Genomic DNA, 12,878 nt, shown 5'->3' on the forward strand with positions numbered 1-12,878 from the left:
CTTTTTTATTTCAAGTGAAACTCACTCTTTGAATATGTTTGCCAGGGATTAATGTGCTAAGGAAGTCAGAGTGGCAGCCAGTGCTCAGGAAGGTGGCTCAGAAATGTAGCTGTCCAGTTCCAGTAGCATGGGTTTAGGAAGAGCAGGTCCTGCCTGACCAACATGATCTCTTTTATGATCAGGCTACCTGCCTGGTGAATGTGGAGCAGGCTGTGGATTTAGTCTGATTTGACTTCAGCAAAGTCCTTGACACTGTCTGCCACAACAAGCTCCTGGCACAGCTGGCAGCTCCTGGCTTGGACAGATTCACTCCGAAATGGGTCAAGAACTGACTGGAGTGCTGGGCCCAGAGCATGGTGGTGAATGGTGCCACATCCAGTTGGCAGCTGTCACTGGTGGTGTGCCCCAGGGATCAGTGCTGGGCACAGTCCTGTTCAATATCTTTATTGATCTGGACCAGGAGATTGAGTCGAGCATCAGTGAGTTTGCAGATGACATCAAGCTAGGAGCAGCTGTGCAGCTGTTGGAGGGTAGGAGAGCCCTGCAGAGGGACTTGACCAGGCTGGATGGGTGGGCGGAGGCCAATGGGATGAGACTGAACAAGACCAAGTGCAGGGTTCTGCACTTCAGCCACAACAATCCCAAGCAGAGAAGGGAGACAAAGCTGGTGAGGGGCCTAGGAGCACAGCCCTGTGAGGAGAGGCTGAGGGAGCTGGGGGTGTGCAGCTTGCAGAAGAAGAGGCTCAGGGCAGACCTCACTGCTCTCTACAACTACCTGCAGGGAGGCTGTAGCCAGGTGGGGTTGGGCTCTGCTGCCAGGCAAGCAGCAACAGAACAAGGGGACACAGTCTCAAGCTGTGCCAGGAGAAGGTTTAGGCTGGATGTTAGGAGGAAGTTCCTGCCAGAGAGAGTGATTGGCATTGGAATGGGCTGCCCAGGGAGGTGGTGGACTCACCATCCCTGGAGGTGTTGAAGCCAAGCCTGGCTGGGGCACTTAGTGCCATGGTCTGGTTGATTGGCTAGGGCTGGGTGCTAGGTTGGACTGGATGAGCTTGGAGGTGTCTTCCAATCTGTGTGATTCTATGATTCTGTTGAATTAGACATGATACTAGGCCTCTATAACAGACATTGAAAATATACTATATGAGTAGATTAATATTGTTGAAAGAAAAAACAAATATTTTTCTGTGTTTTGGTTTACTTTTCTTCCCACTCGGCCTGGGATGCTCATATGATAGCTGTGCAGACCAAGAGTGATGAAATTGATTGTTCAGATTGTGATAGTCAAAAGAGAAACAACACTGACCTTCAGAAGTTTAGCAAGCAAAATAAACACACAATTTTTGTGCTAGTTTGAGGCAAATTGGGATAATGAGAAAAAATAGATTATAGGCTGTGAAAAGGAAACAATGCTGGTGTCTACTTCACTCATAGGCTTGCTGAGATGTATAAAAACAAAACCACAAAACACAGGTAAGACAGAGTGGGAGGGACAGTGTCCGTGTGTGTGTGTGTGTGTCTGTCACAGCTGGTGTCCTGGGCTGCTTCTGTGTAATCCTTCTGCTTTCTAACATCCCTGGCTGATCCTCCAAGCTCACCTGGCATATCAGCCAAACTCTGGAAGAAGGTAGAGGGGTGGGGAGAAGGTGGAAGGGTGGTTGGGAGCTCCTCCTGGGCACTCTGGTTTCTGGCAGGGCTGTTGTGTTTCTGTGTTATCTTTACCTTGTCTATTTCTGTCTGTAGCTGTAACTGTTGTAACTCTCTGCTTGTATCTTGTGCTGAGCTGTGAATACAAAGCTTCATTCCTTAACTTTCCAGCTGGTTGAGCCTAGTCTGGGTGATTTCATAAGGGGGGTTTGGAGGAGATGACTCCCAAACCATCACAGTTTTAGCACCGTGCATTATAGCTAGGACTACTGAGTAACATCCTAGAGACGTGGTGAGAACCAACATCCAGTGAAAAATAAACTGCTTCTCAAAGGGCAAGTGATGTGAACGTCTCACACCATTTGAGATGTGTGTCAGTTTTGCTATTGGCATGGATTTTAGCCCCATATTTACTCACTTTTGCTTACTGATCTTTTAGGTGGGATCCTGAAAAGATGAGTCTTTCAGAGGTGAAAGTCAATACTGTTACAATGGATCCTCACAAACAGCAGTTCAAAGCAGACCTGGCATTGGAAGGAGGCTTGGCAGTGCTGAACAATCAGATAAAGCACTTTTTAGTTACAAGTTGGCTGAAAAAGACCAGTGCACAGATGTGTTCTCTTCCTTTAAAATCTCAGCTCTTACTTCAGCAAAAGGACTAAAGCAGCAATGCAACTGGCAGAGAAATGCTGGTGACTCCACCAAAACACATGACTTTGCCGAAACATGTGAAGTTCCTCTTCCATGACTGAGATGTGTTGAATGATTTGTGTTGTTTGGGTTTTTTTTTCTTCTCATAAGATGAGATGCCAAGTGGCTGGCATCTCAGCTCTGATGCCCTGCAGTTCATCCTTGTAAAACTCAGCCACTTTTCTTCTGCCGTTTTAAGTGCAGAACGTCTTGCGTGCGTCTGAGTATATGGAGGCTCCGCAGAGACAGAGCAACACACATCCCAAGAACTGCGTGGAGCCTCTGCTGTGACACATACTGTGAATGAAGACACAGTCACACACAAGGACCAGTTTCTTCCTGTATGGGAGCCAGCAGTGTGCCCAGGTGGCCAAGAGAGCCAGTGGCATCCTGGCATGCATCAGGAATGGTGTGGTCAGCAGGAGCAGGGAGGTCATTCTGCCCCTGTACTCTGCACTGGTTAGACCACACCTTGAGTGCTGTGTTCAGTTCTGGGCTCCCCAGTTTAAGAGGGACGTTGAGATGCTTGAGCGTGTCCAGAGAAGGGCAACGAGGCTGGGGAGAGGCCTTGAGCACAGCCCTACGAGGAGAGGCTGAGGGAGCTGGGATTGGTTAGCCTGGAGAAGAGGAGGCTCAGGGCAGACCTTATTGCTGTCTACAACTACCTGAGGGGAGGTTGTGGCCAGGAGGAGGTTGCTCTCTTCTCTCAGGTGGCCAGCACCAGAACGAGAGGACACAGCCTCAGGCTGTGCCAGGGGAGATTTAGGCTGGAGGTGAGGAGAAAGTTCTTCCCTGAGAGAGTCATTGGACACTGGAATGGGCTGCCCGGGGAGGTGGTGGAGTCACCGTCCCTGGAGCTGTTCAAGGCAGGACTGGACGTGGCACTTGGTGCCATGGTCTGGCCTTGAGCTCTGTGGTAAAGGGTTGGACTTGATGAGGTCTCTTCCAACCCTGATGATGATACTGTGAAATTCTGCCACCCTCCTCCTCCCTTCTCACATAATTCCAATCAACCAGGCCATGGCACCAAGTGCCTCATCCAGGCTTTTCCTGGACACCTCCAGGGACGGTGCCTCCACCACCTCCCTGGGCAGCCCATTCCAATGCCAATCATCACTCTCTCTGTGAAGAACTTCCTCCTAACATCCATCCTAGACCTCCCCTGGCACAAGTTGGAGTAGATAATCTCTAACATCCCTTTCAATCTAAGATGCTCTGTGATTCTGTGATACTGTGAACAAAACGTCAAACACAGATAAGCAGGAAAAAAAATGTTAATCTTTATTAATTATTAGGTACAATGTATTTAGACTAATTTACTGTTACAAAAAAAAAGTTTTAGGAGATGTCCTGGGTTTGGCTAGGATAGGGTTAAGGTTTTTTGTTTGGTGTGGCTTTTTGTTAGTTTATTTTGTTAATCCACAAGAAGCTGGGAAGGGGCCACAATATGAGGTGTTCAATACCATACTGATGTCATGCCCACTATATAAGGGAAGGGCTGTCTGGGGCAGGCATGGGTGCTTTGAGCGGGATACTGTGGTGGTGGTGGGTCAAGAATCAGAAGTCAGGCAGCTGGGCTAGGCCATCACAGTCAGTGCTGTGGTTTGTATCTCTCACAGTATGGACTATTCCTTCTCCCTGATTCTCACTGTATCCTTGTGCTGTTCTATCAAAATTTCCTTATCTCAGCCTGCAGGGTTTTGCCTTTTTCTCCCAGTTCTCCTTCCTATCCCATTTAGAGGGAGGGGAGGGGCAATTGTATGAGTGGCTGGCTGGACCCAAACCACAACAAGAGAACTATGTTCAGCCATAGAGCCTAAATTGTCTGTTCAAGCAAAGGCTGGATGAGGCACTTAGTGCCATGGTCTGGTTGACTGGCTAGGGCTGGGTGCTAGGTTGGACTGGCTGAGCTTGGAGGTCTCTTCCAACCTTGTTGATTCTATGATTCAATCCCTTGCCGAAAGCTACCACTGCAAAATGCATCCTTTGTCAGGCAGTAGGAGAGCAGCAGTAAGCTATTCAAGAACAACAGCCCCCAGACACACGGGAAACGTTTCCACCGGGCTGCCGCACGCAGGTGTTCTGCTAATGCACCCGGGTCACTGAACGTTGAACAAAGAGCTCCAAGCTGCTTGCTTGTTGAAACAGTAGCCTTTTTGTGGAGCGCAGCTCCACTTTAGAAGCTCTTAGGTGACTCAGAAATGTATGGGTCGTTGGCTGCTTGGTTCGGTTTTGTGCTTGTTTAAGACTACTCTGGAGAGGTACTAAACCGTACTATTAGGGAACAGCTCAACGCTGTCGGGTAGTAGGCTAGCGACGACCTCGTGCTTTCGACTTTCAGTGACTTTCGTGGCTTATAAAGTCTTTCACACCAGGGAGATGGCAGCTAAATCCCCGATTTTCAGCTCAGGGAGGTCTGCGGTACCTCCTCGCCTCTCCTTCCCTGCCTGGGGCACTCGGCGGCGGCTCCGGGCGGCGGCAGGAGCCGGTGTGTCCCCTCTGTGCCGCCCGCGGGGCCGAAGGCGACGCTCTAGATGGATGGCGATGGCAGGTGGCTGGGGCGGACCTCCCCACGCCGTGCTCACCTGTGAGGCTGCGGCATGGCTTCCCGCGGGGTTTCTCCAGAGAGCGGCTGGCTCAGCTTGGCTCTTCGACCACGCTGGAAGCCGATGTGACCCCAAGGGCTTCGGGCGCACGGAAGTCCCAGGGGTCAGGATATGGCTCCAGAGGACCCGCGATGCCCCCGCAGTGGAACCTTATCTCCCGCTGGGGATCCCCCTCCCCACCAACCGCGGGCCGCGCTGCCGCACACTGCCCGCCGCGGGGGCAGCTACGTGAGGGCTCCTGGGCTGGCGGCGCCCCGCCGGGGCCCGCCCCTCCGACAGGGGCCGGCCCAAGCACCCTCCCCGCGGCGAGGCGAGGGGCTGCCGCGGTGCCGCAAGCACACAAAGCGGTGCGCCGGGACCCCGCTCCCGCCGCCGGTGAGGAGGCAGCCGTCCCTGTCTGCGCCCCGCGGCCGGGCTCGGCGCTGGCCCGGGCGGCTCGGGGCAGCCCCACGGCGCCGACGATGGAGCCGCCGGTGCCGCCGCCTCAGGAGCAGCCGTCGCGCCCTCGCTCCCACACGGTCACCACCACCAGCAGCTCCTTCACCGCCAACCTGTCGGCCAGCTCCAGCACCCTCGCCTACGACAGGGAGTTCCTGCGGACTCTGCCCGGGCTCCTCATGGTGACAGAGATCGTGAGTGACCCCGGGCCGGCGGCGACCCCGGCGGAGCCGGGCCTGGCCTGGGGGTGGTGGGGCCTTGGGCGGGTGCAGGGCGCTGAGGCGGGTTTTAGTCACCGCGGTGGAAAGGTCTGGCTGTGGTTTAGAGGCTGCTCTGTCCCCACGCAGCTGAGCGGCGGGAAGGGACGCTGGGGAGCAAGGGCGGGATGCGGGGGAACGCTCTCGTCCTGCGGGGAGCTATCGGCTCACGCCGGAGGAGTACGGGGCACGTCCATCCGTAACCCTGGGTGGTGTCTGTGGTGTCATCAGCTCTCCTGGCAGGAAAATTAGCTTTGGCAGATTGGCAGCTGCTTTTTGGAGACTTTGCTTTAGCTACACTGGCTGCAAGCGCTTCGTACTTCACAGAGCAGCATTGATAACCGCGATGTGAGCTGCTGCCTTCATCGGTGGGGAGTAAAAACTTACTTCCTTATGCCTTGCTGACTGGATGCACCTGTGCAGAGCGGCGTATCAGCGAACAGCCTTTGGCTTTGACAACGATTTCATTTTTTGCAGATGCTTTTGGAGGTGCCAACGACTGTAGAGGCGGCCAGGCAGTGTAGGTTCAGCCATCAGTCGTATGGCAGACAGTGACAAACACAACGCTGCGAGTCCTCTGCAGAGCTGCCTGCTCTCAGTGTGCTAAGCATCTCCCCTTCAAACTGCTTTTCGTTTAAGCCCGCTGTTAATAGTTAAGGAGCTGGTTGCCACAGCTAGGTTTTTGAGTGTCCTGTGCGATGTTTTTGCTTTGATGGTGCAGCAAGGATTAATTTATCCGAGCAGATTAATTTCCAAGGCTTGATAAGGTTGTGCTTCACTGGAGCAGTGGAATGGCTGTTGGTTTTGCTGACTTCAAAGTTGGAACAACCAAGCAAAGCTTTGGGCAGACGTGCAGCATGGGGCTTCTGTCAGGAACGGTGCCATGCGAGAGGGGATGGCTGCTGTGTGGGCAAGTAGTGGCGCTGTGTAAAGTCAGAGCCTGCTGTTAGTTGGTGTGCCGGCTTGGGTGGGAGTTCTGGCAATCTTAGGTGACTGTAAGCTCTTTTCAGTTGTAAAATACAAGAGATGCTTCATTGTTAGGGTTGTGGTAGATCTGTGAATAAAGTAGTCAGGTTTTGGAATAAAAGTGGCTTTCTGTGTTGTTGTTTTTCAGTTATTAATCACAATAGAATTGCAAACCTCCTTGGACTTTGTCTGAAGCATGATCTTACTGTAGATTGTCAGAGAGGTGCCCAAGGCTTTTCCCAGCCCCTTCTGGAATGTCATGTATTCAGCCTGGCTTTGAATACTGCAGCAGCTGCCCTTACTTACATTGAGCTGCATGGCCATAGGGCATGCACAGCCTCCTGCTTATATGTTGTTGGAAGGGTGCTTTCTAGGTTGTGTTGAGCAGTGAGAGTGTTTGTGTAGCTTTCCTTTCTAAACAGAATGGTGGTGATTTTTCAGGTGTGCTTGGTTTCCTATCAGCCATTCCTGCCTCCTGAAGTAGTTATAAGATTCAGTCACCGTTTTTACATACTTGAGTCCTTTAATATTGACATTTAGAGCCGGCTTTTGTTTAAGTTTCATAAGTACTTAAGTGAGAACACTATTACCAGCTTTGGAAAGAACCTCAGTGCACTAGAACTTTGTAGACCAGTGTAGAATTGTGTCTGCACTACAGGCTTCCACAAAAGTATGTATTTTTATTGATCAGCAGATGTGCAGCTCCTGGCCAACTGAAAGGAGCCGACAGCAGTCTAATGTACTTGGACTTACAGTGGTTTGTGATGATGTAATTTGAGCGAATGGAGGACAGTTAATACGAAGTCAAAGGCAGTAAGGGAGGTCCTACAGAGCAGAGTACTGCTAGATACTGCCTTGGAGGAAAAACTTCTTAATCTTCCTTGTTTTAAAGCTGGTAGAGTAGCTGTTCTATGAAATTAAAGGGGAAAAAGCAGTGAACACCTTGATATAGAACTGAAATAAAGCCAGTTATTAAAATAAAACAAGTGAGTTTACTTGTGTGTCTATCTATCTATCTGTGTCTATATATGTATGTCATTGATTGGGTTTTGACCAAACCTTTTTCACCAGTTTTGTGTGTTCTGGGCTGTTGTTTGGGTTGGTTTTGTTTTCTGAAAGAGTGCTTTAAGAGAACATGACTAATTTGATACAAGATGTCTATTTCAAAACCGGCTGTGCATATTCAGCAGTAATGGAGCTGCTGTTCTGATCGCCCTCTATATCTAAAAAACTGGGGTTTGCCTGCACAAATTAGCTCTTCAGTGTTTTTCTGATCCTCAGTACTGATCCTTCAGGTTCACAGCACAGTCCTTCCACTGAGAATCTGCAAATCTGTAGCTGGGACAAACTCCTCTGTGTATCTGTATTTCAGTCTTAGGAGTTTGCAGCCTGGTAGGTCATTTTCAGTCCTGACACCAAGCTCTAAAGTGCAACAGCTGTGCTGAGAGAACCCTTTTGCTTCTCCTGCTCCTGCTCTGGAGACATCTGTGTGGCAAACAAGAGAAGAGGACTGTTTTCAGTAATACACGTTTATTAGGGTACTGTATTAAAGCTAAGATAGGAGTGTTAAGCAATAGCAGTACGTGTTCTGAAAGTTCTCACCGTGGGACTGCTAGGTGTTTGGTTCTCACTGCTGTTTGCCAGTGACGTGCATGCAGCAAGAGGACTGCATCCTGTGACTCCTGACTCGGAAAACTGAACTCTTCACTTTGCAAAGGGCAAATTGTGCTGTTCTCCAGCCAAAGAGAATAGGAAAGCACAAAGTTACTACATAAATCAAAGCTTTCTGTCCTTGAAAGGAAGGATTTACCATTGCAATGGGCTGCCCAGGAAGGTGGTGGAGTCACCATCCCTGGAGGTGTTCAAGAAAAGACTGGATGAGGCACTTAGTGCCATGGTCTGGTTGACTGGATAGGGCTGGGCGATAGGTTGGACTGGATGAGTTTGGAGGTCTCTTCCAACCTGGTTAATTCTATGATTCTATGATCTCAATTGGGATTTACTCTTCCCTAGTTTGGGTGCTGTGAAGGTGAATTAAGTGCTGGGTGGATTTCCACATGCGCTGGTAGCCAGCCTGTTTCTGCACTGAGGCTGTGCTTTAATGACACAATAAATTCAGTCTAACAGCTCCTATCAGGAGATTGTTGCAGTGGTGCAAAAGTCTGGTCTGTCACTAAGTCAGGATGCTCTTTCATCTTTGTCAAAAGGAGTTAGCTTTCTCAGGACAGGTTTTATGATGGATCAGGGTTATCTGTCCTTTACACAGCTGCTTTAAAACCAGTACAGATCTGGGACATGGTTGACTTTGGTTATTCTTCAGTAAAGGGGTCATGTACCCAAATGTGCTTCATCTTAATTATGTAATACTGTTTGGTCTAGCACTACACAACATCTAGCATGAATGAACACAGAACTGCAGTCTGAATTACCTGGTGCTGACAGATTTCCATGTTCTACGTCTGTCTCTGTGACCAGAGAGCATGCAAGGTTTCCTGCTGCTTACTGGGGAAGGACTGGAGTCAGTTTATTACAGTACAAAGAGCAAAATGGAAAATGCCACTAGACTTCAGAAAGAGTCCTTTGGAAACTCACATAAACCACAGCTTTGGTGTGTGGAAGCTATATCCGGATTGCTTGTACAAAGAAGGAATGCCGCTTGTTGAACAGGGCAGGGGCTTCTGACCTGAGAGACTTGAATTCACTGGTCTTAGTTGGCTGCTAACACCTCTGAATGACTTTGGCATTGGTGGAATATGAATACATATCTTTGTAAGGCACACCAAGCTGAAAAGTAGTATATAAGATACAAAGTCATGTTACATGGCCTTTAATTCAGATGTCAAACACCCGAGTTGACACTGCAGTAAAACTATATCCTAAAGAAAATAACTGATGCTTATTAGCATAGTGTGACTCACATGCCTACCCCCCAAGGAGGATTTATGTTTTCAAAAGTGGCAAGTTTAGCACTTTCCAGAACTCTTTTGACTGTTTCCTTTCTGTGTAATGGTAGCCCAGGTATTTGTCTTCCTGGGGATTTTATGGACAAGAAGAATGACCACTAGCGATACCTTCTCAGAGCTTCACATCAGCTTCTAAGTCAAGCATCATAAATCACTTTGCAGAAGTGGAGAGTTCCGTGGTTGCTATAGATATTTGAACAATATTTACTGTCTAGCAGAATGGCATTGATTCTTTCAGTGTGTTGCTTCATTCCACTGTGCTGTTAGATACAGTTTCTCTTCAAAATCACCCTGCTGATTTTAAGGCTTGTGATGGTTGTTTGTCCTTAACAAAAACATATACTACACAGCTTGTAAAGGTTTGGAAGGTTATTTTGCTGCTGCAAATGACACTTTCTGATGGTGTAAATCTTAGTAAATCATAATTACAGTTGCATTTCTTGCTGTGATTCTATGCAGGTTATTCTTTGAGTGAAATACTCAGAGTAAGACCTGTATTTGCAATAGAAGCCTGAAGTAATTTACTTTATTGTCACCACGTAAAATTCTGTTTTGAAATTACATTTTTGGATAACTAAAAATATAATTTAACAAAAAAAATCACTACTTTGTTGTTCTTCAATCATAAGACCTTTGAAGGCCTAGCTGAGAAAATAAATCTTGGGGAATTAATTTATTTTAGTAGAGTGGTTAGCTGTTGAAATTTGTGTCAGGTTTAAATTAGATTGCTGAAACAACTGGACATGTCCAAATATTTGCTCAATAGTCTTTTCTACTCTTTTCTCAGAGATGCATCACAGTTGCCTACAGATACTTAGGTTTTGAATTAAGTTAGCTGTGAAATCGTGTAAGTGTTAAGGCAAACAAAAGTAATACAGTGGGACCATCTACTGTGAAAAGGCTAAAAGACAAAATTGTACTTAATTTTTTAAGCTCTTCTTGCATTTAACTTTTCCCTTTAGTCTTATGCCCACTCTGAGTGCAGTTCAGAGTTTTGCCTATAGATCCCATGTGCCACTTGCACCCCTTGCACTGGCCCTCAGAAACATGGAAGGAGTTTCATAAAGCCCTTTTTCTCACCTGAGTAGCAGCAAGACTTTCTTTTTTTGTGAGGAAGGCTTTTTTTCTTGGTGGCTTTTGTTTGAGGGTATTTTTGGTAGTGCTGTTTGGTTTTGTTTCTTCTTATAATACATATTTCAATCCAGTCACAGTATGTCTGCCTGCATGTAGCTAACAACACTGAGCTATCTTCCGATGTGTTGAAAAAAGTGCTTTGCCCAGAGCAGGGTCTAAACATGGTTTTAAACTGATACACTTTGAATTACTGAGTATCCTCTACTCCACAAGTCATTTAATCCAGTAGCTTCATCTTCCCATGTATAAATGAGATAAAGCACAATGTAAAGTTGAAGCTCTCTCCTTTGCTCTTGATCAGACAAAACTCTAACTGAAGTCAGGTTTCTGTTCTCCCTATTTAAGTGCTGTTGTTCCACTGACAACCTTTGTGAAACTGTCCTTAGTGTAGTGGGGGTACACACCCACATGATTTCCATCTTCCCCTAGGATCATATAACTGTTTAAAGTTCTGTTTCCGTAGAGGTCTTTGGTCTCCTGAACGTTATCAGGGTGTTTCCTTGGGAAGAGGGAACAGTTTGGGGAACACGAGAAAGCAGAAGCTTTGAAAGGTGCTGTCTTGAATGTGCTTCAAGTGCAAATGAAAACAGTATTAGGACTGACAAAGTGAGAGGGTGAAAATACCTCTGAAACTGAATGTAGGTGTTTCACAAAAGGCCAAAAGTGCAAAATCTTCTCAATCACTCAAGGTTTAGGTGGAGTATGTAAGAAATGTCTTTAGCTCTTCATGGGAAGAGTGCTTTGATGGCAATCTTAAATGTCAACTTCGTTCTTGGGTGGTTAGTCAAAGTAATTCTTCTCCCTCACTCCTCTCAAACTCTGGAAACAATTTCTTTCTTTTTCACCTACAGAAATTCTTATACAACCCAAAGCTAATTCCAAATATGTTTTTTGTGTTCAGTAGCCTGTGTCTGTCTGTTGTTCAAGTGTGCAATGCTCCTGTTACTGCTAATGCAATAGGTGTAGCTTCCAGGTGCTGTAGCTGGGTGAGGATGAGTGCTAAGCCTAAAACTCACGGTCTGATGACAAAGGTTAATGAACCAGTTACAAAGAGCTTTGGATTAGATCCCTGAAAGCTGTCTTTTTCCAGCTAGGCCTGTTAGTCAAATAACAAAACCAGGAATGCTTTGGAAGACTTTTTTTTTTCCTTTCTCCTGCAGAAGTCCCACATGCCATGGTAATTATACCATGGGGACCGAGTTGCTTGTGAAGACAATAGTACTGTAAGGTACAGCAAATAGTGGAGGTGTTTGATCTTCTGCTTTGTCCTAGAACGAGTCCAGATTCCTGGCCCTCTTCTTGGTAATTGTTGTCTTGTCTTTCTTTTGTTTTGGTTTGGTTTTTTCTCCCCTCATCTTTATATATATATATATATATATATATATATATATATATATATATATATATATATATATGTATGTATATATTTAACCTCTTTCCACACTGCAGTTCCTGCCTTCTCCCTGGAATGATTTATTCCATGTTGTTAAGCCCTGAAATGAGAAGGCTGTGGAATCCAGTCAAAACCTGCGTGATCATGTTATTTTTATCAAGAAACTTCCGTCGCAGTCACTGCACAGGAGAGCTTTTCTGGGAGTTACTGGGATGTTGTGCCTGCAGCGCTGGAGGAAGGCATGTCATGAGTAAGGAAAGGGATTATTCAAAGAGAAAGAGTGGCCCCCTGCCTAATTGCTTCCTTGGGAAATCTGATTGTTATCTTCTGCTTGCACTATAGACAAGTAAGCCTGGCATTTCGAGTGAGCTCGTTTTTTGTCTTCTTCTCTGAATCTCCTGCTTTGGGTCTGAGATGCAAAAGAAATTCTTATTTGCAGCCGTAGTTGCTATGTAGTTGTAGTTGCTGTGTAGCTGTAGTTAGCAGTTGCTATGTTCTGGAGAGGCAAAATGCAGTGCCATGGCAAGTGCTGGGAGGGAAAGGGTTTTCCAGTGAAGTTTGGCAAGAAGTACTTTTGAGCATAATTTTAGTGTGCCATCTGTGAAATTCAGACACTACACCTCTTTATCTCACAGAGATGTGAGATGGTTTACTAATGACCTGTGAGATAATTCGGTTAACAAAGCATTTTTAATGAGCCTATGTGCATACAGTGCCCTGAGTTGCAGGCAGAGAAAGAGTCTGCTGGCCACACATGTAAGACAAAATAGGAGAAGGCATTAGT

General features: G+C 47.0%; 1 protein-coding gene across 3 annotated transcripts in view; it reads left to right on the forward strand.

Annotated features, from left to right (window-relative positions):
- Positions 1–5,213: 5,213 nt before the first annotated feature.
- Positions 5,214–12,878, forward strand: part of CMTM8 (CKLF like MARVEL transmembrane domain containing 8) — a 53,403-nt gene continuing 45,738 nt past the window's right edge. The window contains exon 1 of one of the 3 annotated variants that reach the window (XM_064169814.1): positions 5,214–5,575. In XM_064169814.1, the coding sequence (XP_064025884.1) occupies positions 5,405–5,575 (171 nt within the window). In that variant the 5' untranslated portion in view covers positions 5,214–5,404. The remainder of the gene's footprint in view (positions 5,576–12,878) is intronic. The other 2 variants (XM_064169815.1, XM_064169813.1) reach the window with 2 other exon arrangements.

The sequence above is a fragment of the Pogoniulus pusillus genome, chromosome 32 (genome assembly GCF_015220805.1).
Source record: "Pogoniulus pusillus isolate bPogPus1 chromosome 32, bPogPus1.pri, whole genome shotgun sequence".
Lineage (NCBI taxonomy): Eukaryota > Metazoa > Chordata > Aves > Piciformes > Lybiidae > Pogoniulus > Pogoniulus pusillus.